The 26,734-nt window shown below is 43.2% G+C and overlaps 1 protein-coding gene across 1 annotated transcript in view; it reads right to left on the bottom strand.

Annotated features, from left to right (window-relative positions):
- Positions 1-25,767, bottom strand: part of LOC138977941 (E3 ubiquitin-protein ligase MIB2-like) — a 35,146-nt gene extending 9,379 nt beyond the window's left edge. The window contains exons 1-13 of the mRNA XM_070350548.1: positions 25,546-25,767; positions 14,121-14,336; positions 13,724-13,895; positions 11,521-11,822; positions 9,683-10,326; positions 9,259-9,363; positions 8,251-8,352; positions 7,705-7,915; positions 6,935-7,110; positions 6,648-6,796; positions 5,941-6,103; positions 4,452-4,606; positions 74-197 (exon numbers count right to left, since the gene is read on the bottom strand). Of these exons, the coding sequence (XP_070206649.1) occupies positions 74-197; positions 4,452-4,606; positions 5,941-6,103; positions 6,648-6,796; positions 6,935-7,110; positions 7,705-7,915; positions 8,251-8,352; positions 9,259-9,363; positions 9,683-10,326; positions 11,521-11,822; positions 13,724-13,895; positions 14,121-14,336; positions 25,546-25,738 (2,712 nt within the window). The 5' untranslated portion in view covers positions 25,739-25,767. The remainder of the gene's footprint in view (positions 1-73; positions 198-4,451; positions 4,607-5,940; positions 6,104-6,647; positions 6,797-6,934; positions 7,111-7,704; positions 7,916-8,250; positions 8,353-9,258; positions 9,364-9,682; positions 10,327-11,520; positions 11,823-13,723; positions 13,896-14,120; positions 14,337-25,545) is intronic.
- Positions 25,768-26,734: the final 967 nt, after the last annotated feature.

The following is a 26,734-nucleotide window of genomic DNA, read 5'->3' as shown; positions in this document are numbered from 1 at the left end:
ACCTGTACCTTTAAGACGATGAGTCGCACACAGTCTGACCGAAAGTGCCCATGTCAGGGTGTTGTGTACTCACCTTTAAGACCATCAGTCGCACACAGTCGTCGTGATCGTCGTGAGCCGCGGCGTGAAGAGGGGTGTATCTGCGTGCAATCACGTTTGCCTGACTCTTGTCTTTGTCAAGGATCAGCTCCACGGCCCTGAACCGTAAGGATTAGATTTAATTATGGTAATCTAATCTTATCTTATCTTATCTTATCATATCTTATCTTATCGTATCTTATCTTATCTTATCTTATCTTATCTTATCTTATCTTATCTTATCTTATCTTATCTTATCTCATCTCATCTTATCTTATCTTACCTCATCTTATCTTATCTTATCTTATCTTATCTTATCTCATCTCATCTTATCTTATCTTATCTTATCTTATCTTATCTTATCTTATCTTACCTTATCTTACCTTATCTTACCTTATCTTATTTTATCTTATCTTATCGTATCTTATCTTATCTTAACTTATCTTATCTTATCTTATCTTATCTTATCGTATCGTATCGTATCCCATGACCTGCCTCTTTGTCTCTGCTGGCAGAGGAGGTGGATACGCTGGGTATTCCATGGTTACCAGAGCGTATATCATGGTTACTGGTGCACATTTTTGTAGTTTTTAGAGTTTGGTTGCAAAAATAATATAAATTCATCTGCATACACAATTCGTCGCCTTTCTAAAAACGTATTGATTAGAATCATCGTCATGATTTGTTTAATATAAGTGACGAAATGCCATTCAAACAATAAATGTACACTTGCTAAACTAGAACAACACTGTCATAATTATCATGTTTTACCGAACAATTACAAAATCAAACTCATAAACAGAAAATATGTTGGGAAAATGAAAAACAAATCAAGGGGGAAAACTCTGGTTGTCAAAGCCCCTGTCGTTATGTTTACAGTCACGTAATCAGCTCATTGCAAGTCGTTCTAAGACAATCTGGTTATCTTGAGTACTGTGCTGCTGACAAATCTCGGCATTTGTTAACTATTCAACATGTGCCGCTGAAGCACTACGATTACACGTAGCGGCCGTGTTAATATTCTTTGTGAAAGCGTCTCCAACAAGCACCATCGGGTAAAAGTTCACCGTGTAGAGTTCAAGGCGAGTGACTTTCGAACAAACTAATGTATGTCTATTTAAGCAGATGCCAGCACAAGCCATCTGATACCGCAACACGGTGGCCTAGTGGTAAGGCGTCCGCCCAGTGAGCGGGAGGTCGTGGGTTCGAACCTAGGCCGGGTCATACCTAAGACTTTAAAATTGGCAATCTAGTGGCTGCTCCGCCTGGCGTCTGGCATTATGGGGTTAGTGCTAGGACTGGTTGGTCCGGTGTCAAAATAATGTGACTGGGTGTGACATGAAGCCTGTGCTGCGACTTCTGTCTTGTGTGTGGCGCACGTTAAATGTCAATGCAGCACCACCCTTCGTAGTGGACTGGGCGTTAAGCAAACAAACAAACAAACAAAACAAAAAAGCCGTCTGATGCAGTCAGGAGGCGGTTGGGTATAAAACGTTGTGGCTAGTGGTCAAGGGATTAAAAGCTTACACACCTCGTCTTGGATAGCTTGCATTTTTATTTTCCCTCGGGTAGATTTTCAGTACATTTAGTCAATGTGTCAAACTCACAGAATGATACTGAACGCACTGCATTTTAAGAAGACAATGCTTTGCTGATACCCCACGACAGAGTCTGAAAGCGCTCACACTCTGGTTCACGTGAAAAACGTAGCGGCCTGCTCATCGCTTGAAGTGACAAGCCAGTATAGCGCAGTAGAGTAAAGGGTTTTGCACAAAAGCGCACTTTTCTTGATTCTTTTTTCAGTTTCTGAGCTTGTTTTTAGTCAAAACTGAACTAAATGTAACAAGTCGCGTATGGCGAAAATACAACATTTAGTCAAGCTCAGTCGAACTCACAGAATGAAACGCAAAGCATTTTTTCCGCAAGACCGTACACTTGTAGCATCGTCTGTCCACCGCTCGTGGCAAAGGCAGTGAAATTAACAATACAGAAAAGCGCGGTAGCGGTTTCGTTGAGGAGGATAGCATGCTTTTCTATATCTCTATTCTTTTTAACTCTCTGAACGTGTTTTTAATCCAAACATATCATATCTATATGTTTTTGGAATCAGGAACGGACAAGGAATAAGATCAAATTGTTTTTAAATCGATTTCGGAAATTTAGTTTTAATCATAATTTTTATATTTTTAATTTTCAGAGCTTGTTTTTAATCCGAATATAACATAATTATATGTTTTTTGAATCAGAAAATGATGATGAATACGATAAACGTAATTTTGGATCGTTTCATAAAAAAATAATTTTAATTACAATTTTCAGATTTTTAATGACCAAAGTCATTAATCAAATTTTAAGCCTCCAAGCTGAAATGCGATACCAAAGTCCGGCCTTTGTAGAAAAATGCATTGCCAAAATTTCAATCAATTTGATTAAAAAATGAGGGTGTGACAGTGCCGCCTCAACTTTTACAAAATGCCGGATATGACGTCATCAAAGACATTTATCGAAAAAACGAAAAAAAAATTCTGGGGATATCATACCCAGGAACTCTCATGAAAAAGTTCATACAGATCGGTTCAGTAGTTTACTCTGAATCGCTCTACACACACACACACACACACATACACCACGACCCTCGTCTCGATTCCCCCCTCTATGTTAAAACATTTAGTCAAAACTTGACTAAATGTAACAAGTCGCGTAAGGCGAAAATACAATATTTAGTCAAGTAGCTGTCGAACTCACAGAATGAAACTGAACGCAACGCAACGCAGCAAGACCGTATACTCGTAGCATCGTCACTCCACCGCCCGTGGCAAAGGCAGTGCCCGTGGAATTGACAAGAAGAGCGGGGTATTCGTTGCGCTGAGAAGGATAGCACGCTTTTCTGTACCTCTGTTCGTTTTAACTTTCTGAGCGTGTTTTTAATCCAAACATATCATATCTATATGTCTCAACATGTATTTCTCTCTCTCTCGACTGTACACAGAGATAAGAACAGCCTCGCTTTCACCTAGGTCCTGCCTAAAAACAATGTTCAGACCTCATGTTCAGACTCGGCGTAATGATTCCGAAAGGACTACTTTTTCGCGGTCAAGTTCAGTCGTCCGCATACTCGAAAGTGAAAAAAAGATTAAAGGTTTTGCTACAGTATCGGAGGATGAACTGTCGAAGAAGAAAAAGAATCTCGTGCCAACCACTTCGCAGAAGACCATCCGAGTTGTCCAGAAGAAGTTCTGAAACACGTCACGTTCCAAATCAAAAGACGACATGCTATTCTCTTACGTCACTATTCTTGGTTTACGGTACCATTCGGCGGCTTTGCTACGAGTATGCCATATTGAGTCTTGGTTGGCCGAGACCTTGAGGTGGAATGCGAGTGATTAGGTTTGTTGATTTTGCTCGGAGAAGTGGTCCGTGTTCAAGCAAGTTTCTTTCTTCTTTGAAAACAAAACCCCTAAGACCAGTGAATGTCGAGATATATATGTTAATTGGATCTGTGATCCAAACATGGCTTTTGGTCAATCTCGATGGCAGTTTATTCCACTCGCCCTACGGGCTTGTGGAATAAACTTCCATCTCGATTGACCAAAAGCCATGTTTGGATCACAGATCCAATTAACGTATAATGTTTTTGGAATCAGGAACCAACAAGGAATAAGATGAAAGTGTTTTTAAATTGATTTCGAAAAAAAAATTTGATAATAATTTTTATATATTTAATTTTCAGAGCTTGTTTTTAATCCAAATATAACATATTTATATGTTTTTGGAATCAGCAGATGATGGAGAATAAGATAAACGTAAATTTGGATCGTTTTATAAATTTTTATTTTTTTTTACAATTTTCAGATTTTTAATGACCAAAGTCATCAATTAATTTTTAAGCCACCAAGCTGAAATGCAATACCGAAGTCCGGGCTTCGTCGAAGATTACTTGACCAAAATTTCAACCAATTTGGTTGAAAAATGAGGGCGTGACAGTGCCGCCTCAACTTTCACGAAAAGCCGGATATGACGTCGTCAAAGACATTTTATCAAAAAAATGAAAAAAACGTTCAGGGATTTCATACCCAGGAACTCTCATGTCAAATGTCATAAAGATCGGTCCAGTAGTTTAGTCTGAATCGCTCTACACACACACACACACACACACACACACACACACACACACACACACACACACACACACACATACAGACACACACACGCACATACACCACGACCCTCGTTTCGATTCCCCCTCGATGTTAAAATATTTAGTCAAAACTTGACTAAATATAAAAACGAGGGAGAAGAATCGACAATAATGTCTAAGCTTTGGCATAATACAGCATAGTATGAAATAAGTGTTGGACAAAGCGTGCATTTACCGAGCATTTCCTCTACAACAGGCATGATGCAGCATGGGGTACTCGTTGATGTTTCTGATAGAAAGGTCAAGGCCAGGGACAGCCATCAAGACCTCGATGACGTCGTAGCAGTGTCTGCTGATGGCAAGGTGTAGCGCTGTGTCACAGAAGTCGTCCTGCAATTGGCATAGATCTTTGACTCTTTTCTGACCATGCCATTCGTCCAGGAAGCTGTAGCTGTAGCTGTTGCAAACTTTCGCATACGATTTTAGATGCATTGTATTATATAACTGACAACAAATAGCCGGTCGCTTTGCAGTTATAAACGCTTACCGTGAAGAATACGTTTATTTCACATGAACCAATGCTTTCTCATAATGAAACAAGAAGAGCAAACGCTCGATCGAGTCACTTTCGCAGTTCTGAATATTATATGAGGCATCAGATGGACAGGAAGAAATTGCTATTCACAACACAATGCATACCTGAAGAATGAGATTGCATGGATCGAGCAACAAAATATTTACCTTGGCATTAAAAATACTCCCATTAATCTCACATAAACAAACCCCATCAATAACTTAATTCACATAAACTAGCATCATTAATTTTTTTTCGAAGCAATCATATTAACAGTAGACACACTAACATTTGTTACTCTTAGAGCTGTGTCACTTTTATAGTTTACGAGAAAAGCCCAACGTTAAGTTGTGTGTTGACGAACAGGAAAGGCTAGTTATCTCCCCTGTGTTTCCGATAACGTTTGTAAAAAGCTACAGATGTAAATAATTTGATGTAAAGAATAATCCTATAAAGTTTGAATCAAATCCGATGAATAGTTTCAGAGATATGATATTTCAATTTTTTCCTTCAAGACATACCTGTGACCTTGAAAAAGGTCAAAGGTCACCAAAGCAGACGTCAAAGTGTAGAGGTCACTGGGAGTAACGTTCACATAAAATTTGAGCCCGGTCACTTTTATAGTTTCCGAGAAAAGCCCAACGTTAAGTTGTGTGTTGCCGAACAGAAAAGGCTAGTTATCTCCCTTGTTTTTCTGATAACGTTCGTAAAAGGCTACAGATGTAAATACTTTGATGTAAAGAATAATCCTACAAAGTTTCAATCACATCCGATGAACTTTGTCAAAGATATAAAATGTCTAATTTTTCCTTTGACGCTGACCTGTGACCTTGAAAAAGGTCAAAGGTCAACGAAACCATCGTTAAAGTGTAGAGGTCATTGGAGGTCACGACTAAACAAAATATGAGCCCGATCGCTTTGATAGTTTCCGAGAAAAGTCCAACGTTAAGGTGGTGTCTACGGACAGACTAACACTGACCGATTACATAGAGTCACTTTTTCTCAAGTGACTCAAAAACCAACTGCGGCCAATAGTTCCACGGTCTGGTACCACAGTATTCTCAAAATGTCTGCTCAATCTATTATTTAAAGCTGGAAGGGAGAGGTTTTCACACAAATATACACACTGGGAGAACAAACAGTCACTGACCACAGCATTGACGTCGATTCCTCGATCAGCCAATGCCTTGACGACACGTGGAAGGTTCCGCATGGCTGCTGAGTGCATGTGTGTGTGACGATTCTCGTCAAGGCCGAAAGGGTCGGCACCTCTCTCCAGCAACATCATGGCAATGTCTTCATCTTTATTGGGACTGTAACACACACACACACACACACACACACACACACACACACACACACACACACACACACACACACACACACACACACACACACACACACACACACACACACACACACACACACACACACACACACACACACACACACACACACACACACACACACACACACACACACACACACACACACACACACACACACACACACACACACACACACACACACACACACACACACACACACAACCGCACAAACACGCACACACAGACGTACACACACACACACACACACACACACATACACACAGAGGCACACGTACACACACACACACACACACACATGTCACAAAAGCTTGCTTGTGCATTTAAACCAAGATCTACATTGTTGTTTGTTTGTTCTCGTTTGTTTAACATTAATGACAATTTAGTTTTGTAAGATGAGGCCTACCTTTAAACCATTATTATCTCTCTCTCTCTCTCTCTCTCTCTCTCTCTCTCTCTCTCTCTCTCTCTCTCTCTCTCTCTCTCTCTCTCTCTCTGCAATGCTCGCTACCTTAAGAGGGTGGACATGAGGGGATATCTGCTTGGTGACACGCCGTGGTTGACGTCAGCACCCAACTCCAGCAACACGCGCGCCACCTGGCGGTGACCTCGGTTACAAGCCAGGATCAGCAGAGTCGTGCCTTGCAATTCGTACTCCATCTGTCGACAGGGTAAACCTTATAATCATGGATACATGGCAACGTATTGCTTTTAAAGGTAAGCAGATATTCACACTGACTGGCAAAGCAATGTACAAGTTACAGCAGAACACAGAAACAGACTCGGACACAGACATACCAGGCCTCTGTTAGCGGTGCACATCTCGCTCACGGTGTGATGGTCACCTCGCTGGGCAGCGTTAAACAGACGGCCAGGGTGAAGGTCAGAGGTAAAGGTCAAGACGCGTGATGGACGTCCCGAGCTGTCACTCATCACCGTGTCTCGCAGATCTTTGAACAACGCTTTGCTTTCTCCTGGAGACAAAGGGCACGAAACAGGCTGTTAGTATTTTTTCCCCTGCCTCAGCCTTTGTTCAAATATATTTTGCAAATAAAAAAAGGAACCACTGTTTGTTTCTCAAGTCAACTATTCATGCGCGAGAAGTCATTTCCAGACTGTACACACCCAGATAGGCGATATGTTTTGGCAATCATCACACTTTTGAATTGGCCTGTGTACAGGGATGCGTGACACTCAATAGAAACTCTACCAAACTGAACCTCATTTTATCAAATTCAAAGTAGGTACAATAATGAAGCACGTGACAAGTTACAACAGTTTATATTCACGTGACAAGTTACAACAGTTTATATTCACGTTACAAGTTACAACAGTTTATATTCACGTTACAAGTTACAACAGTTTATATTCACGTTACAAGTTACAACAGTTTATATTCACGTTACAAGTTACAACAGTTTATATTCACGGAGTTATGTGAGTATTTGATTTGGATGTCTTGGATACTTTCCCTAGATGTTTTCATCTGAACTACCAACACAAATTAACCTATACTTGAAAGGTGATTCACAGTCCGTGCAATACGTCATCCATGTTGCTTGTCTTACCGGCATTGTCGTTAATGTCTATCCTATCACCACTCCTGTTTGGTCCTGGTTTCTTCATCCGGGCACCGTCCAGCTTCAGGGAATCGACAGGTGTGTCGGAAGTGACGTGTGTACAGCAGGCAGGTGCGAACAGAAAGTGATGACGTCCAAAGCTGACCAGTAGATCTCCCTCACTGTCCACGGTCAGCACCTGACCCACCTTGCCCGCTGTCTAGACAGAGAGAGTGACCAGCAGTGTGTGCATCACGTTATCACGGTACTGTCGTGGGAAGTCAACCATCATGAGCATATCGACATCTGTTACAACCTTATCAACCTCGGCATTACGGCCTCATTCGATACAAATGAAACAGAAGACGACCTGCTCCCCTCGGACAAAAAAATGCAGGTCTGATCAAGCCACAAAACATCTTATATTGTACGGAAAGATGCCTGATTTCACGTGAAAGACTTGGTAGTGAAGTGGTGGCGAAATAACATGATGGGTTTGCCGAGAAAGAAATAATCAGTTATTTAAATGTAACAGTATTCTGACACGGATCTCACTTTGTCCATGCCGTCCTTCCATCCCACGCGACAGTTGAGAACTTTGACGTCATCCACGTTGTCCCTCAGTCGTACTCTGTCTCCCGGATGACACTCTCGCACCTGTGCACAAAACACAGAGACAGATCAAGGCACACTCCGTCTCGTTGGACTCACCATCTCAGTCCTGTGCACAAAACACAGAGACAGATAAAGGCACACTCCGTCTCGTTGGACTCACCATCTCAGTCCTGTGCACAAAACACAGAGACAGATAAAGGCACACTCCGTCTCGTTGGACTCACCATCTCAGTCCTGTGCACAAAACACAGAGACAGATAAAGGCACACTCCGTCTCGTTGGACTCACCATCTCAGTCCTGTGCACAAAACACAGAGACAGATCAAGGCACACTCCGTCTCGTTGGACTCACCATCTCAGTCCTGTGCACAGAACACAGAGACAGATACAGGCACACTCCGTCTCGTTGGACTCACCATCTCAGTCCTGTGCACAACACACAGAGACAGATCAAGGCACACTCCGTCTCGTTGGACTCACCATCTCAGATCTGGCCTGGCTTGTATGTGAGATTCACCATCCTTTCATTTGGTCACATACCCACGATCAACATCCTGACTGCTTGCTGTGGCGAGGTGGCATGTTTTATTCATTAATTTCTTCAAACGCCAGTCGTGGCTTTCACAAAATTGAATCTTCAAATAATTCCCACTCTGCGCATGTCAAAGCATGGCCACATGTCAGACGCTGTACCGAACTGGTTACACGGAAAAGAGTGTACATCACAGAAAATAAATGCATTAACGTGTTACGAATATAAAACAAAAAACCCAATAAAAGTTAGTAATTTTTTGGACGTTTATTATAGACTCAAGAAAGGTGTAACTACCTTTGGTGTTTTTTGTTTTTTTCTCCAGATTTCTTTAAAGTAAAAAACACAAACGAGGCAAGCTCTGGGTATTTACCAATTACATCCGTTACAGACAGACCATGGTCCACAACACTGACCGTTACAAGAGCTTTCGCATTCATGATGACGTCATCCGTGAGGAACTTGACGGTGACACGTCCTTTGTCTGTGCTGCCTGTCACGTGACCTGCCTTACCCAATACCTGTTGTCCAGAGAGAGAAAGCAGTTAGTGTAGCATCCTCAGCCTTGTGAACAGCATCTTTCACAGGACGGGATCCATTAACAGCATATAAATTAAGGCCTCTACAACCAGATGAAGCGATACATAGTCAATATATCAAAGTAATAAAGTGGTTTTGTTATTTGTAATTATTTCGAGAAAAAAAACCTGTCTAAACCAAACATTGTAAATGTCATATATATATTATACAGTTGTCTTAATGCTTTCGGTGTGCGTGAAGGAACGTTTTTTCTTTTTCTCAAGAAAACGCCTTTGCTGACTCTACGTAAAAATCACTCACCCTTTTCAAGTCCTCCGTGTCTGCCCCGCATTGCTGCTGCAGCTGTAGAAGCTTCTCCACCCCGACACGAACCGCAACTCGTGCTCCGGGCGTCAAGGCGTCTCCGTCTGCTGAGGTGATGTCCTGCCTTGCTTTGTTTCCTTCGCTCATAGAAACTTCTTCTATCTCTTCAGCACTAACTGCAGGATCACCATCACTGCCTCTGGAGGATGCACTGCATTCAGTGAGCATCTTGGAACCCTGAAGGTTGTCTGCGCTGGTGTCTGAATCACTGACTGTTGGAGCCTTGCTCTCACTGCCTCTGGAGGATGCACTGCATTCAGTGAGCATCTTGGAACCCTGAAGGTTGTCCGCGCTGGTGTCTGAATCACTGACTGTTGGAGCCTTGCTCTCACTGCCTCTGGGGGATGCACTGCATTCAGTGAGCATCGTGGAACCTTGAAGGTCGCCCGCGCTTGTATCTGACGCTCTGACTGACGGAGCCTTGCTCTCTGGTGGATTGTGGCCGTGAGCTGAAAGCGGCGCATTATCCATTCGTGATGGGGTATGATAGTCGCCACTCTTTCCACCTGGTGATTCTGGCAGCTCCTCTTTTACTAATGTATTGTTTATTGCTGTAGCAAGCTTTGTGATTTGATCTGAGTCTGAAATAAGTAACATTGCCAAATTGTTAATATTTTCATCTTCCAAACCATTCAGCAAAGTGAACTTACCAAGGCCACCTTGAGCAAGCAAATGATACTTATGGACACAAAGTTGATCCATTTTAAGGCAGGTAATTAACATATTTCAAGAAACAGACCTAACCGATGTTGATATAAAAAATATATGGAGAGAAATGTTTTTCATCAGCTCTCTGACACTAAAATATAAGGATCTTCTGCATTGCAGCAGAGATGCACATCATCGGCAATCCCTCTCATATGCACTTACATTTTCCAAGGATGCTCGTTGAAACCCATTTACCGAATGCAACATTGAGATTTTATGATATTTGATGAGTCAAAGAGACCCAGAAGCAATCATCATCCTTAAATCTCTACAGTCATAAACAAATGGTCTGTGTAGCCAAATAATTAGACCATCCCAAGTGCACTGCTTTGCATTTGTAACCTGCCTATAACAAACCTGTAGGCCACGCAGCTATTACATTTCTCACCTCCAATCCCACACACCAAGCTTCCATACACCATCACATTGTCTCACCAAAAACAACAGATAATTATTTCGGTTAATCCAGTTAACCTCCTGGAATATTTCCCTCAATCATTCAAGAACCCAATCACCACACCCCCATCCAACTCACCAAGAACAACAGATGGTTCTTTCTGTTAATCCAGTTTTCCTTAACCACCCATACGCCACACCCTCATCCAACTCACCCAGAACAACAGATGGTTATTTCTGTTACTCCAGTTTTCCTCAACCACCCATACGCCACACCCACATCCAACTCACCCAGAACAACAGATGGTTCTTTCTGTTACTCCAGTTTTCCTCAACCACCCATACGCCACACCCTCATCCAACTCACCAAGAACAACAGATGGTTCTTTCTGTTACTCCAGTTTTCCTCAACCACCCATACGCCAGACCCTCATCCAACTCACCAAGAACAACAGATGGTTCTTTCTGTTACTCCAGTTTTCCTCAACCACCCATACGCCACACCCTCATCCAACTCACCCAGAACAACAGATGGTTCTTTCTGTTAATCCAGTTTTCATCAACCACCCATACACCACACCCTCATCCAACTCACCCAGAACAGCAGATGGTTATTTCTGCGAATCCAGTTTTCATCAACCACCCATACACCACACCCACATCCAACTCACCCAGACCAGGCAGATGATCCCGGTAGTACCAAGGTCCCTCCTCCTCCTCCACACATCTGAGATCCACGTTGCCATGGAAACCCACACGGTAGGAATTGACGTCACCACTGGGCCATTCCACGTGCAGCAAATTCCTGGAAGAGTCTGGCAATACGTTTTCGTAACCTTTGACCTCGCCCTCTGACCCTTGACTTCCGTCTTGGTCACCCCACTGCCAGTCCCTGCCCCTGGTGACCTTTGACCCCGGAAACAGTCCCAGGGAGCGATGCTTGACGCTTGTCTTTCTCTTGGGGACGGGATGTCTGAGGCACAAAAGATTGTGTACATCAAGACACGAAAGGTGTGAACAGCATGTGAACATCAAGACACGAAAGGTGTGAACAGCATGTGTACATCAATACACGAAAGGTGTGAACAGCATGTGAACATCAAGACACGAAAGGTGTGAACAGCATGTGTACATCAATACACGAAATGTGTGAACAGAATGTGTACATCAAGACACGAAATGTGTGAACAGCATGTGAACATCAAGACACGAAAGGTGTGAACAGCATGTGTACATCAAGACACGAAAGGTGTGAACAGCATGTGAACATCAAGACACGAAAGGTGTGAACAAGCGCTTAGAACTGTACCCACAAGCGCTTAGAACTGTACCCACGGAATACGCGCTATATAAGCTTCATATTGATTGATTGATTGATTGAACAGAATGTGTACATCAAGACACGAAATGTGTGAACAGCATGTGAACATCAAGACACGAAAGGTGTGAACAGCATGTGTACATCAAGACACGAAAGGTGTGAACAGCATGTGAACATCAAGACACGAAAGGTGTGAACAGCATGTGTACATCAATACACGAAATGTGTGAACAGAATGTGTACATCAAGACACGAAATGTGTGAACAGCATGTGTACATCAAGACACGAAAGGTGTGAACAGCATGTGTACATCAAGACACGAAAGGTGTGAACAGAATGTGAACATCAAGACACGAAAGGTGTGAACAGCATGTGAACATCAAGACACGAAAGGTGTGAACAGCATGTGTACATCAAGACACGAAAGGTGTGAACAGCATGTAAACATCAAGACACGAAAGGTGTGAACAGCATGTGAACATCAAGACACGAAAGGTGTGAACAGAATGTGAACATCAAGACACGAAAGGTGTGAACAGCATGTGAACATCAAGACACGAAAGGTGTGAACAGCATGTGAACATCAAGACACGAAAGGTGTGAACAGCATGTGTACATCAAGACACGAAAGGTGTGAACAGCATGTGTACATCAAGACACGAAAGGTGTGAACAGCATGTGTACATCAAGACACGAAAGGTGTGAACAGCATGTGAACATCAAGACACGAAAGGTGTGAACAGCATGTGTACATCAAGACACGAAAGGTGTGAACAGCATGTGTACATCAAGACACGAAAGGTGTGAACAGCATGTGTACATCAAGACACGAAAGGTGTGAACAGCATGTGAACATCAAGACACGAAAGGTGTGAACAGCATGTGTACATCAAGACACGAAAGGTGTGAACAGCATGTGTACATCAAGACACGAAAGGTGTGAACAGCATGTGTACATCAAGACACGAAAGGTGTGAACAGCATGTGAACATCAAGACACGAAAGGTGTGAACAGCATGTGTACATCAAGACACGAAAGGTGTGAACAGCATGTGTACATCAAGACACGAAAGGTGTGAACAGCATGTGTACATCAAGACACGAAAGGTGTGAACAGCATGTGAACATCAAGACACGAAAGGTGTGAACAGAATGTGTATCTAACATAAACTTAACTCTTTGCTCTAACCGTTTCAGAAAATAATAAGCGGAACACAAAGGGTGTTTTTATAATTTTTTGTATGGACCTATTCAATACTTATTCTCCAAACAGGGATAATACAATTACTCTCTCTCTCTCTCTCTGTCTCTCTCTCTGTCTCTATCTGTCTCTCTCTCTCTCCCCCCTCTCTCTCTCTTCTCTCTCTCTCTCTCTCTTCCCTTATCACTCTCTCTCTCCCCCCTCTCTCTCTCTCCTCCCCTCTCTCTTTCTCTCTCCCCCCTCTCTGTTACTAACTCTTGATTAAAACGACACACTTGCCAAAAGCATGCAATTGATAAAAAAATAAAAACACTAATATGACGCCACTATGTAGCAGGCGCACGTACCCACCCTGCTGTTCCATGTGCATCGATACGCAGAAACTGATGACGTAGGTCGTGTTTGTCGTCACTGTAGCAGAGAGGGCAGAGGTCACATGCGGTGCAGTCTCGGCAACGCCACAACATCCCCCAGATGTCGCTCTCTCCGCACTCACTGCAGCGCGTGTTTGGATGGCGCACACCTGAAACATGTTTTGTCTTGTTTAATGGATAAGGCCGACTGAAACTTTGCTGACTATACGTTACGTTGCATTCACCCTCGGGCCTTAGTGTCCACCTACGAAGCATTGAAAAAAGCAAACCAGAAGTCATGCCAAAACCACCATTGGTAATCTCCAAGAAATTTTATTTTAGTTCTTGATTCGTTCACATTATGGGGTTTGGAACAATGGTGTTATTATACTCACCGATCTGTGCCGTGTCCAAGACCCTGAGTTCACATTTCCCATCATGCCCTGCGCTGCACGTGCGTTCCTGTCCCATGTCCCACAGCACGCGCATCGTATGGTCGCCTAGCAACTCGGTGACAGTGCCCACGTGACCTTCTCCTCCGTCTGTGTCCCCGCCCCTCCAGTCTGGTCCCCGTAACACACGTAGTCCTGACACCGACATTGTGCGCCGTCCTGTGGGGGAAATAGCAGCGATTAAAACCACAAGGAGGGTTAGACACGTTGTATAATGGTGTGCATTCTGTGATCTGGCTTAACTCAACTGTTCAGTATAGAGATAAGATTAGACACGTTGTATAATGGTGTGCATTCTGTGATCTGGCTTAACTCAACTGTTCAGTATAGAGATAAGATTAGACACGTTGTATAATGGTGTGCATTCTGTGATCTGGCTTAACTCAACTGTTCAGTATAGAGATAAGATTAGACACGTTGTATAATGGTGTGCATTCTGTGATCTGGCTTAACTCAACTGTTCAGTATAGAGATAAGATTAGACACGTTGTATAATGGTGTGCATTCTGTGATCTGGCTTAACTCAACTGTTCAGTATAGAGATAAGATTAGACACGTTGTATAATGGTGTGCATTCTGTGATCTGGCTTAACCCTACTGTTCAGTATAGAGATAAGATTAGACACGTTGTATAATGGTGTGCATTCTGTGATCTGGCTTAACCCAACTGTTCAGTACAGAGATAAGATTAGACACGTTGTATAATGGTGTGCATTCTGTGATCTGGCTTAACTTGACCCAACTGTTCAGTATAGAGATAAGATTAGACACGTTGTATAATGGTGTGCATTCTGTGATCTGGCTTAACTTGACCCAACTGTTCAGTATAGAGATAAGATTAGACACGTTGTATAATGGTGTGTATTCTGTGATCTGGCTTAACCCAACTGTTCAGTATAGAGATAAGATTAGACACGTTGTATAATGGTGTGCATTCTGTGATCTGGCTTAACTCAACTGTTCAGTATAGAGATAAGATTAGACACGTTGTATAATGGTGTGCATTCTGTGATCTGGCTTAACTCAACTGTTCAGTATAGAGATAAGATTAGACACGTTGTATAATGGTGTGCATTCTGTGATCTGGCTTAACTTAACCCAACTGTTCAGTATAGAGATAAGATTAGACACGTTGTATAATGGTGTGCATTCTGTGATCTGGCTTAACCCAACTGTTCAGTATAGAGATAAGATTAGACACGTTGTATAATGGTGTGCATTCTGTGATCTGGCTTAACTTGACCCAACTGTTCAGTATAGAGATAAGATTAGACACGTTGTATAATGGTGTGCATTCTGTGATCTGGCTTAACTTGACCCAACTGTTCAGTATAGAGATAAGATTAGACACGTTGTATAATGGTGTGCATTCTGTGATCTGGCTTAACCCAACTGTTCAGTATAGAGATAAGATTAGACACGTTGTATAATGGTGTGCATTCTGTGATCTGGCTTAACCCAACTGTTCAGTATAGAGATAAGATTAGACACGTTGTATAATGGTGTGCATTCTGTGATCTGGCTTAACCCAACTGTTCAGTATAGAGATAAGATTAGACACGTTGTATAATGGTGTGCATTCTGTGATCTGGCTTAACCCAACTGTTCAGTATAGAGATAAGATTAGACACGTTGTATAATGGTGTGCATTCTGTGATCTGGCTTAACCCAACCGTTTAGTATAGAGATAAGATTAGACACGTTGTATAATGGTGTGCATTCTGTGATCTGGCTTAACCCAACCGTTTAGTATAGAGATAAGATTAGACACGTTGTATAATGGTGTGCATTCTGTGATCTGGCTTAACCCAACCGTTTAGTATAGAGATAAGATTAGACACGTTGTATAATGGTGTGCATTCTGTGATCTGGCTTAACCCAACCGTTTAGTATAGAGATAAGATTAGACACGTTGTATAATGGTGTGCATTCTGTGATCTGGCTTAACCCAACCGTTTAGTATAGAGATAAGATTAGACACGTTGTATAATGGTGTGCATTCTGTGATCTGGCTTAACCCAACCGTTTAGTATAGAGATAAGATTAGACACGTTGTATAATGGTGTGTATTCTGTGATCTGGCTTAACCCTATTGTTCAGTACAGAGATAAGATAAGACACGTTGTATAATGGTGTGTATTCTGTGATCTGGCTTAACCCTATTGTTCAGTACAGAGATAAGATAAGACACGTTGTATAATGGTGTGCATTCTGTGATCTGGCTTAACTTGACCCAACTGTTCAGTATAGAGATAAGATTAGACACGTTGTATAATGATGTGCATTCTGTGATCTGGCTTAACTCAATTGTTCAGTATAGAGATAAGATTAGAAACGTTGTAGGGGAAGGGCCCCTAATATGGACCACTTTTTGTTTATTGCTGATAACTAGCTTGTTTTCGTGCAAATAAGTTTCATTTTGTGCTTGGTAGTCCTTCTTTCTTAGGTTAACCGTTAGGCCTAATTAGAGTAAAATAGCTTTGATACACATTCAGCAAAAATTGAATACAGAAAAAATCACAAAGGGTCCATATTAGGAGCCTGGGCGCATAATATGGACCAGTGAAGCGGCCTTCACGAATCACTGTAAAAAGCCCCCTATATTTCAAAATAACATGATACAACTTAGTGTACAAGTCAGCCTAATTAAAATATGCTCTAGATTTATCAGTTTCGGGTTGATGAGAGCATTATTTGAAGCACACCAGGAAACTAAAGAAGCTTATCAAAAACAGAGTGAAAATAAGTGAAATTATCAACTTCCACGAAAAGAAGACTTTTCGTTGCATTTTTGTTAAATCTCGAGGGCTAGTTATAGGTTATTACCAGCAAGCTTCGTAATGAATTAATGAAAATAGCCTTTAGCTTTTATTTTCTTCGATTTGTTGAAGGTGGTCCATATTAGGGGACTCGCACATACTTTGAGATTTTGCTATTATTTTTTGTTTGCAGTAGAAACTCGGGGTCAACACTGCTAAAATGTAACAAATACGGTTTTAGCTGTCATATATAGCCATTTCTGTTTGATAAAAGCTTTGGCTGTAGACAGAAACGAGTCCGTTTTAGGCGGCAAATTTAGAGTGAACGTTGCCAAAAGTGAAAAAAGAGAAAAAGTCTAACGGTTTTGAGATTTGTGTTTCTGCAACTGTTCTGACATCAATCAATCAATCAATCAATATGAAGCTTATATAGCGCGTATTCCGTGGGTACAGTTCTAAGCGCTTGTCGAAGAGTTGTCAACACAGGACTAACAAAGAAACTAACATTTTCAGACGGACACGAACCCTATCACACACTAGCAAACCCTGGTAAACAAACAACTGTTTAACAACAATGTACACATCAATAGCTAGGTCCAAACAAAATAATATTAAGCACAAAGAAAACACCTCTCACAGAGCACAGCACAAGAATGTCTTTTGGGGCACAACACATCACGTCGAGCATGAAAGTCGCAGCCAGCTACGGGAAGAACTGAGTCTTCAACCTACTCTTGAACGCGTCAAGAGAGGGGCTCTGGCGAAGCTCAAGCGGCAGGGAGTTCCAGACGGAGGGGCTCGCGGAGGGAAATGCACGCTGACCAGCAGATGCGAGTTTCGAGCGAGGGATGTGGAGGCGGAGAGGGTCAGCAGCAGAACGAAGGGGACGGTCGGAGGGCTGGGTGTACAGGTCCAGGGAGGAATGAAGGTACTCGGGAGCAGAGTCGTTGAGACACTTGTAGACCAGAGTGGACAGTTTGTAGGAGATTCGGGTGTTGACAGGGAGCCAGTGCAAGGAGCGAAGTAGGGGGGGTGATGTGGTCTCGCTTCGTCTTCCTCAACGTCAGCCTGGCAGCGGCGTTCTGGACTCGTTGTAGGCCATGAATGGATGAGGCGGGGAGGCCAGCCAGAAGGGAGTTGCAGTAGTCCAGACGACTGAAGATGAGGGAGACAACCAGCTTGACACAGGCGTCGTGGGTGAGGTAGCGACGGATGGAGGCGATGCGACGTAGGTGGAAAAAGCAGGTCTTGATGATGAAGGAGATGTGTGTCTGCATGGAGAGAGTGGAGTCGAGAAAGACGCCAAGGCTCTTGACAGCAGGGGAGAATGGAACAGTCGCGTCATCCAGCTGGAGGTCGGTCACAGTGAGGGAAGCAATCTTCTGTCGTGTTACAACGAGAAGGGCCTCCGTCTTCTCACTGTTCAGCTTCAGCTTGTTCTCAGTCATCCAGTTCTTGATGTCAGTGAAACAACTGGAGATGGATCCAAGGAGATCGTCAACGTCCTCCGGCTTGGCGCTGTTCTGGAGCTGCGTGTCATCGGCAAAGGAGTTGTAGTTCAGGCCGTGGCGTTCGATGACCAGGGAGAGGGGTTGGGTGTACAGGGTGAAAAGGACAGGGCCGAGGACAGATCCTTGTGGGACGCCGAAGCGGACAGGGACAGGCTGAGAAGAGAACGAATCAGTGGTGACAGTCTGAGAGCGGTTCTGGAGGTAGTTCCTAAACCAAGAGAGGGCGGTGTCGTGAATGCCGAACGTGGAACTGAGGCGATCGACGAGTAGCTGGTGGTCGATCGTGTCGAAGGCCGCGGAAAGGTCCAGCAGCACAAGGGCAGAGACGAGACCGCTATCTGTTGCGTTCAGGAGGTCCGTGGTGATTCGCAGGAGCGCCGTCTCGGTGCTGTGGTGAGGGCGGTACGCTGACTGGTACACTGGCATCAGCGAGTTCCGAGACAGGTGGGCGCTCAACTGCTCCAGGATGATACGCTCCAGAAGCTTGGAGAGGAAGGGCAGGTTGGACACAGGACGGTAGTTCTTCAACTCGTTGACGTCAAGGCCGGGCTTCTTGATGAGTGGGCGGACAACGGCAGACTTGAAGCAGTCAGGAACGACGCCTGTGGCCAGGGATATGTTGATGATATCTGTGATAGACGGCAGGAGCTTGTCCAGACACTTGGTGAAGAGGAAGCCTGGCAGGGGATCTAGCTCGCAGGTCTTGATGGCCGTCTTGGTGATGAGTCGCTTGACGTGGTTTTGAGTGACAGGCTGAAAGCACGTGAGGGGGGAGCCGGAGAAGGAAGGGGAGGGTGGGGACGGGACGAAGGGCTGCTGATCGAGTGTTTTCCGAAGCTTGTCAATCTTGTCCTTGAAGAACTCCGAGAATAACTCCGGGATATCCTGTGGTGGGTGAGCAGTGGGTAAGGGGGCAGCGGGGGAGGAGCCCAGGAGAGAGGACATGATGGAGAACAGCTCCCTGGATGATGAGGCGTGCAAGTTATCCAAAGAGGGTGAATACAGCGAATAAAACTTTTTTGAGCGCTCTAGCGCCGTTAGTTGGTGGTGGTCCCTATTAGGAGCCGGTCCATATTAGGAGCCCTTCCCCTATAATGGTGTGCATTCCAGTGTTGTTGCCAGGCCTCGGTCTTCGGTCTCTGACGCATTCCTTTCTGATTTGACGCATTGGACCTAGCCTTGTCCGGTCGATGGACCGATAGTTTTTACGTTTTGGTGGTTAACTGACCGATACATATTCGTACAAGGCGGACAAGGTCTGCAATGAATGGGATGGGAGTTGCAAAGTCGGAAAACAAACCCCGATCGAAATGCTCATGTTGGCTACGAGTGAAAATGTACTCGGTGCCGAGTCCGTGTTTGTCGTCATTGACACTCGAGGCTGCGTTTACGGAAATACCCGATCCAGCCGGTGTACCTATTTACCGAAAACGGCGCAAACAGCGGAAAGTTCATCAATATAATACAACGGCATGGTAATTTGGACCTATTGGTTTTTTTTAAGCCAGGACATTTGGACCTATTGGTTTTTTGTAGGGAGGTCCAAATGACCTATTGTCTTCTCAGGCTGGCAACAACACTGGCATTCTGTGATCTGGCTTAACCCAACTGTTCAGTATAGAGATAAGATTAGACACGTTGTATAATGGTGTGCATTCTGTGATCTGGCTTAACTTAACCCAACTGTTCAGTATAGAGATAAGATTAGACACGTTGTATAATGGTGTGCATTCTGTGATCTGGCTTAACTTGACCCAACTGTTCAGTATAGAGATAAGATTAGACACGTTGTATAATGGTGTGCATTCTGTGATCTGGCTTAACCCTACTGTTCAGTATAGAGATAAGATTAGACACGTTGTATAATGGTGTGCATTCTGTGATCTGGCTTAACTTGACCCAACTGTTCAGTATAGAGATAAGATTAGACACGTTGTATAATGGTGTGCATTCTGTGATCTGGCTTAACCCTACTGTTCAGTATAGAGATAAGATTAGACACGTTGTATAATGGTGTGCATTCTGTGATCTGGCTTAACCCAACTGTTCAGTATAGAGATAAGATTAGACACGTTGTATAATGGTGTGCATTCTGTGATCTGGCTTAACTTGACCCAACTGTTCAGTACAGAGATAAGATTAGACACGTTGTATAATGGTGTGCATTCTGTGATCTGGCTTAACCCAACTGTTTAGTATAGAGATAAGATTAGATACTATAAGAAAACGTTAATGTTCATTTTCATTTTACATAAACATGGACATTATTCTTTTGGCACCACATCACAATTCTAATAGCACAAACACACGATCACACAGCATCATCTTAATAACACAAGCACACGATCATACAGCATCATCTAATAGCACAAACACACGATCATACAGCATCATCTAATAACACAAACACACGATCACACAGCATCATCTAATACCACAAACACACGATCATACAGCATCATATAATAGCACAAACACACGATCATACAGCATCATCTAATAACACAAACACACGATCATACAGCATCATCTAATAACACAAACACACGATCATACAGCATCATCTAATAACACAAACACACGATCATACAGCATCATCTAATAACACAAACACACGATCATACAGCATCATCTAATAACACAAACACACGATCATACAGCATCATCTAATAGCACAAACACACGATCATAAAGCATAATCGAACATATCTTTACAAACAGTTTTCAGAAGGTCCGTAACTAGAAATGTATTATCCCCTGCTAAACATACGCACAAGGTTAAACAAGTCGCGTAAGGCGAAATTACAACATTTAGTCAAGCTGTCGAACTAACAGAATGAAACTGAACTCACTGCATTTTTACCGCAAGAGCGTATACTCGTTAGTAGCATCGTCAGTCCACCGCTCGATGCACAGGCAGTGAAATTGACAAGAAGAGCGGGGTAGTAGTTGCGCTGAGAAGGATAGCACGCTTTTCTTTATCTCTATTCTTTTTAACTTTCTGAGCGTGTTTTTAATCCAAACATATCAGATCTTTATGTTTTTGGAATTAGGAACCCACAAGGAATAAGATGAAATTGTTTTTAAATCGATTTCGGAAATTTTATTTTAATAATAATTTTTATATTTTTAATTTTCAGAGCTTGTTTTTAATCCGAATATAACATATTTATATGTTTTTGGAATCAAAAAATAATGAAAAATAAGATAAACGTAAACTTGGATCGTTTTATACTGTTCAAAAAAAGAAACGCATAGCTTGTAATATTTGGTTAATTTAGTTATATGGCTACAAGGATATCCACCAAACTGCAGAAAATGTTTATCTGGTCGTCGACCTTTCGTCCATTGCCACAAGTGAGCTCTGCACGTGACGCATGCGTTATCAGTGGCTACAATGTCAAAATTGCTCATTTGGCATGACCACTCGTCATGCTTCAGTGTAATCTCGTGAAACTCGGGGAATATTGAGCTCTCACCATGTCTTCAAAAACCCATAAAAGCGGATTGTTCGCCACAAAGAAATCAGACGACAATTCAGCGACGAAAGATGGCCCGATTGAGCAGAGAAGACCGCCAAATTGCATTGGGTCGTTTACAAGCAGGCCAAAGTCAAAGTGCAATCGCCAGGCACTTCCACGTGTCCCAGAGCACCATCAGTAGACTGTGGGTCAGGTTTCAAGCCACTGGCTCCGTTGCTGACTTGCCACGAGCGGGAAGACCAAGGGCGACAACTGCTGCTCACGACCGCTTCATACGGCTCCGCCACCTCCGGAATCGTTTCCTGTCGGCCTCATCTTCTGTCCAGGCTCTCCCCGGGCCACACCGATTATCGGACCAGACCGTGCGGAACCGCCTGCATGAAGCTGGTTTGAGAGCTCGCAGACCTCACAGAGGAGCTGTCCTCACCCGCCGCCATCGCCAGAACCGAGTGCAGTGGGGCAACCAGCACCTTCGCTGGACCGTCCGGAATCACTGGAGACACGTGTGGTTCAGCGACGAGTCCTACTTCCTGCTCCAGCGACATGATGGTCGGAGGAGGGTCTACCGGAGAGTAAACGAACGTTACGCGCCCAACTGTGTGGATGAGGCACCCGTTCATGGTGGTGGAGGCGTCATGGTGTGGGGGGCGATCAATACCGCTGGAAGGAGCACCCTGGTGCACGTCCAAGGGCGCATAACTGCCCAGCGATACGTGGAGGAAATTGGACAGACGTGTGCGCAGGCGAGAAGAAGCGCCGGCAAATCACCGCGATCTATTGCAGGCACTTCAGGAGGAGTGGGACACAATCCCACAGCAAGATATCCGGCATCTGATCCAGTCCATGCCCAGAAGGTGCCGGGCAGTTGTTGCTGCTCAAGGCAGTCACACCCCCTACTGACTTGACAGCCTCGGCACCCAATCGTATTGATTGACTGATTGATTTGAAGATGCAAATGAACTGTGTGTGCATTCAACTGTGTCCATACCAAATTTCAAACAAATAATCTAAATATTGGATTTTCTGTTTTTTCGAAAAATAAAACAAATTTGGCAAGTAGCAACTATGCGTTTCTTTTTTTGAACAGTATAGAATTTTTTTTAATTTTTTTTTACAATTTTCAGATTTTTAATGACCAAAGTCATTGATTAATTTTTAAGCCACCAAGCTGAAATGCAATACCGAAGTCCGGCCTTCGTCGAAGATTGCTGGGCCAAAATTTCAATCAATTTGATTGAAAAATGAGGGTGTGACAGTGCCGCCTCAACTTTTACAAAAAGCCGGATATGACGTCATCAAAGGTATTTATCGAAAAAAAGAAAAAAAGTCCGGGGATATCATTCCCAGAAACTCTCATGTCAAATTTCATAAAGATCGGTCCAGTAGTTTGGTCTGAATCGCTCTACACACACACACACAGACACACACAGACACAGACACACACACACAGACAGACACACACATACACACACACACACACACACACACACACACACACACACACACACACACACACACCATAACCCTCGTCTCGATTCCCCCCTCTACGTTAAAACATTTAGTCAAAACTTGACTAAATGTAAAAAAAACACGTATTTAGCTAACTTCTGTAGACCTAAGTAATTTCATATAAGTCAATATCTTGGTATGTGATGATTTCTGTTGTAGCTTTAAATACATGTCCTTCTCTCAATGATGCTGTTTGTCTTTACATACTCTTGTTTGGGTGTTAATCCCTGGAAGATCTGCTGCTATAGCCCTAAATACATGTCCTTCTCTCAATGATGCTGCTTGTCTTTACATCCTCTTGTTTGGGTGTTAATCCCTGGAAGATCTGCTGCGACAGAGACGACTTAGCACTTAATATTGCTATTCGAAATGACACATGGGGGAATTCGGGGGGTTTGATTGGACAGTCTCACACAGCCACATGTTGGCGATCGGTCCATATTTCCACGGAAGTCATTCACGCATAGCTGGTCAGGTAGCTGCATGGTCGACCGACAATACAATTTGTAACCTTTAGTTTTGTTTTTACTGTACCTGAAATACATTCCGGATAAAATCGAACTTTTACTTACAAAACTCCAGTTGCTACAGTCTAGCAGACGGTCTTTAAACTGTTGGGCACCGAATCAGCAAACTCTCCTTTTCCTTTACAGTGAATTGTGTATGATGATACCAATCTGAAATATTCAATCGCTGACTCTCTTCTAAAACAATAAGTGTTCTCTCAGCATCTACAGATTCAACGCAGTCACTTAAAACGAAAACGCTATCTGCAGCGTGAAGTCAGACTTTCGAACAGAAAATGTAAAGTATATATTGTTATTCTGATAGACACGTGAGGAATTCGGGGGCGGTGATTGGATAGTCTCACACAGCCCTATTTCGATCATCGGTCCAAATGTGTACGGAAGTCGTTCAATATCCTCTATATTTACAACAACAAAAGGTACACGCGGTTCCGGTTTCATCGCCGTGGATGAAGTACACGCATACCTAAGCCAGGATTTCTCATGTGACTCGTCGACAGACAATTTGCAAAAACAACTCCCTGTATTGGTTTTTGCAAGAGTTTCAATGTTCGGTGATTTCCGTCGGCACATGCGCCGCAGGCATGCGCATTGAACGTCGTCTGTAACAGCCAGCATAGACCATGAGGGTAGTTGTGGCTGACAAAAACATGTTGTCACCATATAACTCCATTTCAGAATAGCAATATGATTAATGCTACTGTGTTTTCAACGTAGCAATAGTCTCCGATATTTAGACTCCAACACGTAAAATGCGACTCGTCTTCGACTCTTCAGCATTATACTTGTCTCGTCAGAATATCATACCGTATTGCTATTGTAACCGAGTGCCGTAACACTACGATCACCTCGGGAGGCGAAGTGCAATCAAACAGGATTGAAAATGTTAGGGCTAATTTCTTAGCCCTATAAAAACTGTTATGCAAACCCAAAGGTTTCCATGAACATACAGACAATCGGAAACCACCAGACCCCCCACAATCAACCGGTGTTGACTTAAAGGCCAACAACTCGGGTGCAGAGTCTGCTGTAAAAGGAGCAGTAGCCTCCCCTGTCACACTATGCTCAAAACACAATACATGTAGCTGTAAATGAAAGCATGCTATATGACGTCAAATAAAATCGGGCAAATTGACGTAATGAGAACCATCCGGTTATTTCGGCATTCTCCGTGCATAGTTTTTTTGCGAGTTTGTCTATGTTCGGTGAATTCCGTCGGTACATGCGCAAAGGGTATGCGCACGGAAGCGAGCATGTACCATGTGGGTGGCTGTCACTGGCACAATCATGTTTGCAACACGGACTATCACGTCACTATAACAATATAAATGCTATGGTGTTTTGAACGTAGCAATAGGGTCCGATATTTTGACTCAAACAAGTATAATGCGACTCGTGGGCATTATACTTGTCTAGTCAAAATACTGAACTCTATTGCTACACTGAAAACACAATCAGTAGCTGTTTATATTCTAACCATTTTTCTCACAATACCATCGTTGCTTTTTGACAAAACTCAACACTTTTTTAGCAATCAACATAATGATCATTGACAAAGTACGACACAGATGTTTTCTTACCTTCTGCAGTCTCGACCTCGTCTCCACTATGACTGTTGCCGCCCAGATTGTGTGTTTCTATTGCTGACTTCCTTCCCTGATTTCGCATGACGACCGATCCTGCCTGTGGGAATTCCCGAAGTGTGACGTCACAAGGAGCCATTTCGGGTACAGGGATCACTTTAATCTTTGTTCTGCTATTCTTTGTGTTCATATGACTCGACTTCACTGCGAGGGATGATATCCGGGTATTGTTGTTTTTAAGACGTGTGAGCTATCTTCTCAAGTTACTAAGGTTTTGTGTTCGTACAAGGAAAAATTTGGAAAATTAGGAAGGTTGTGGCTCAATCTATGGTAATATGTTGAATGGTGTTGTACGTGTGATGCCGAGTGCGTGTGTGTGTGTGTGGGTGGGTGGGATGGGTGTGTATATGTGCGAGTGTGTGATTGAGTGTCTGTGTTTAAATGTGTGTGTGTGTGTGTGTGTGTGTGTGTGTGTGTGTGTGTGTGTGTGTGTATGTGTGTGTGTGTATGTGTGTGTGTGACGGTGTGTGTGTGTATGTGTGTGTGTGTGTCCGTTCTCACGTGATGAATAAAATTTAAGAATCGAGTCAGTCGATAATGAAAGTGCTGGTGCAGTGTAGCAGAGTGAGACAAAACAAATATAAGTACGCCTGAATCAAAGGGAACACGAACGCGAGACGAACAACTTTTACGACTGTTCATACATTTATTACAACTTAATGATTAATAAAATCCCATTACCCCCCCCACACACACACACACACACACACACACACACACACGCATTCACACACACATTCACACACACATTTACACACACATTCACACACACACACACACATACACACACACACACACACACACATACACACACACACACCACCACCACCTCCACCACCACCACCACCACCACCACCACTAACACATATCCACATTCACACACGCACGCACTAACGAACACCTACTCACACACTAACACACATTTACACAGAGTCCATTTACAAAGATGATCAGTCATAACGATAAAATACCAGACTTTTGTAAGCTTTGGTAAATACCACGTTTGTTTTTCGCCTCAGTGCTTATCCACATTTACAAATATTGCTATCATCATTTATTTTTGGTCACCGTCCTTCCCTTTTCACATAATTATAGTCAAGTTTTCCCATAGAATCCCGATGGCTCC

Source organism: Littorina saxatilis, linkage group LG10 (assembly GCF_037325665.1).
Source record: "Littorina saxatilis isolate snail1 linkage group LG10, US_GU_Lsax_2.0, whole genome shotgun sequence".
Classification (NCBI taxonomy): domain Eukaryota; kingdom Metazoa; phylum Mollusca; class Gastropoda; order Littorinimorpha; family Littorinidae; genus Littorina; species Littorina saxatilis.
The sequence above is the reverse complement of the archived record's forward strand: the minus strand, read 5'-3'. Positions and strand labels throughout refer to the sequence as shown.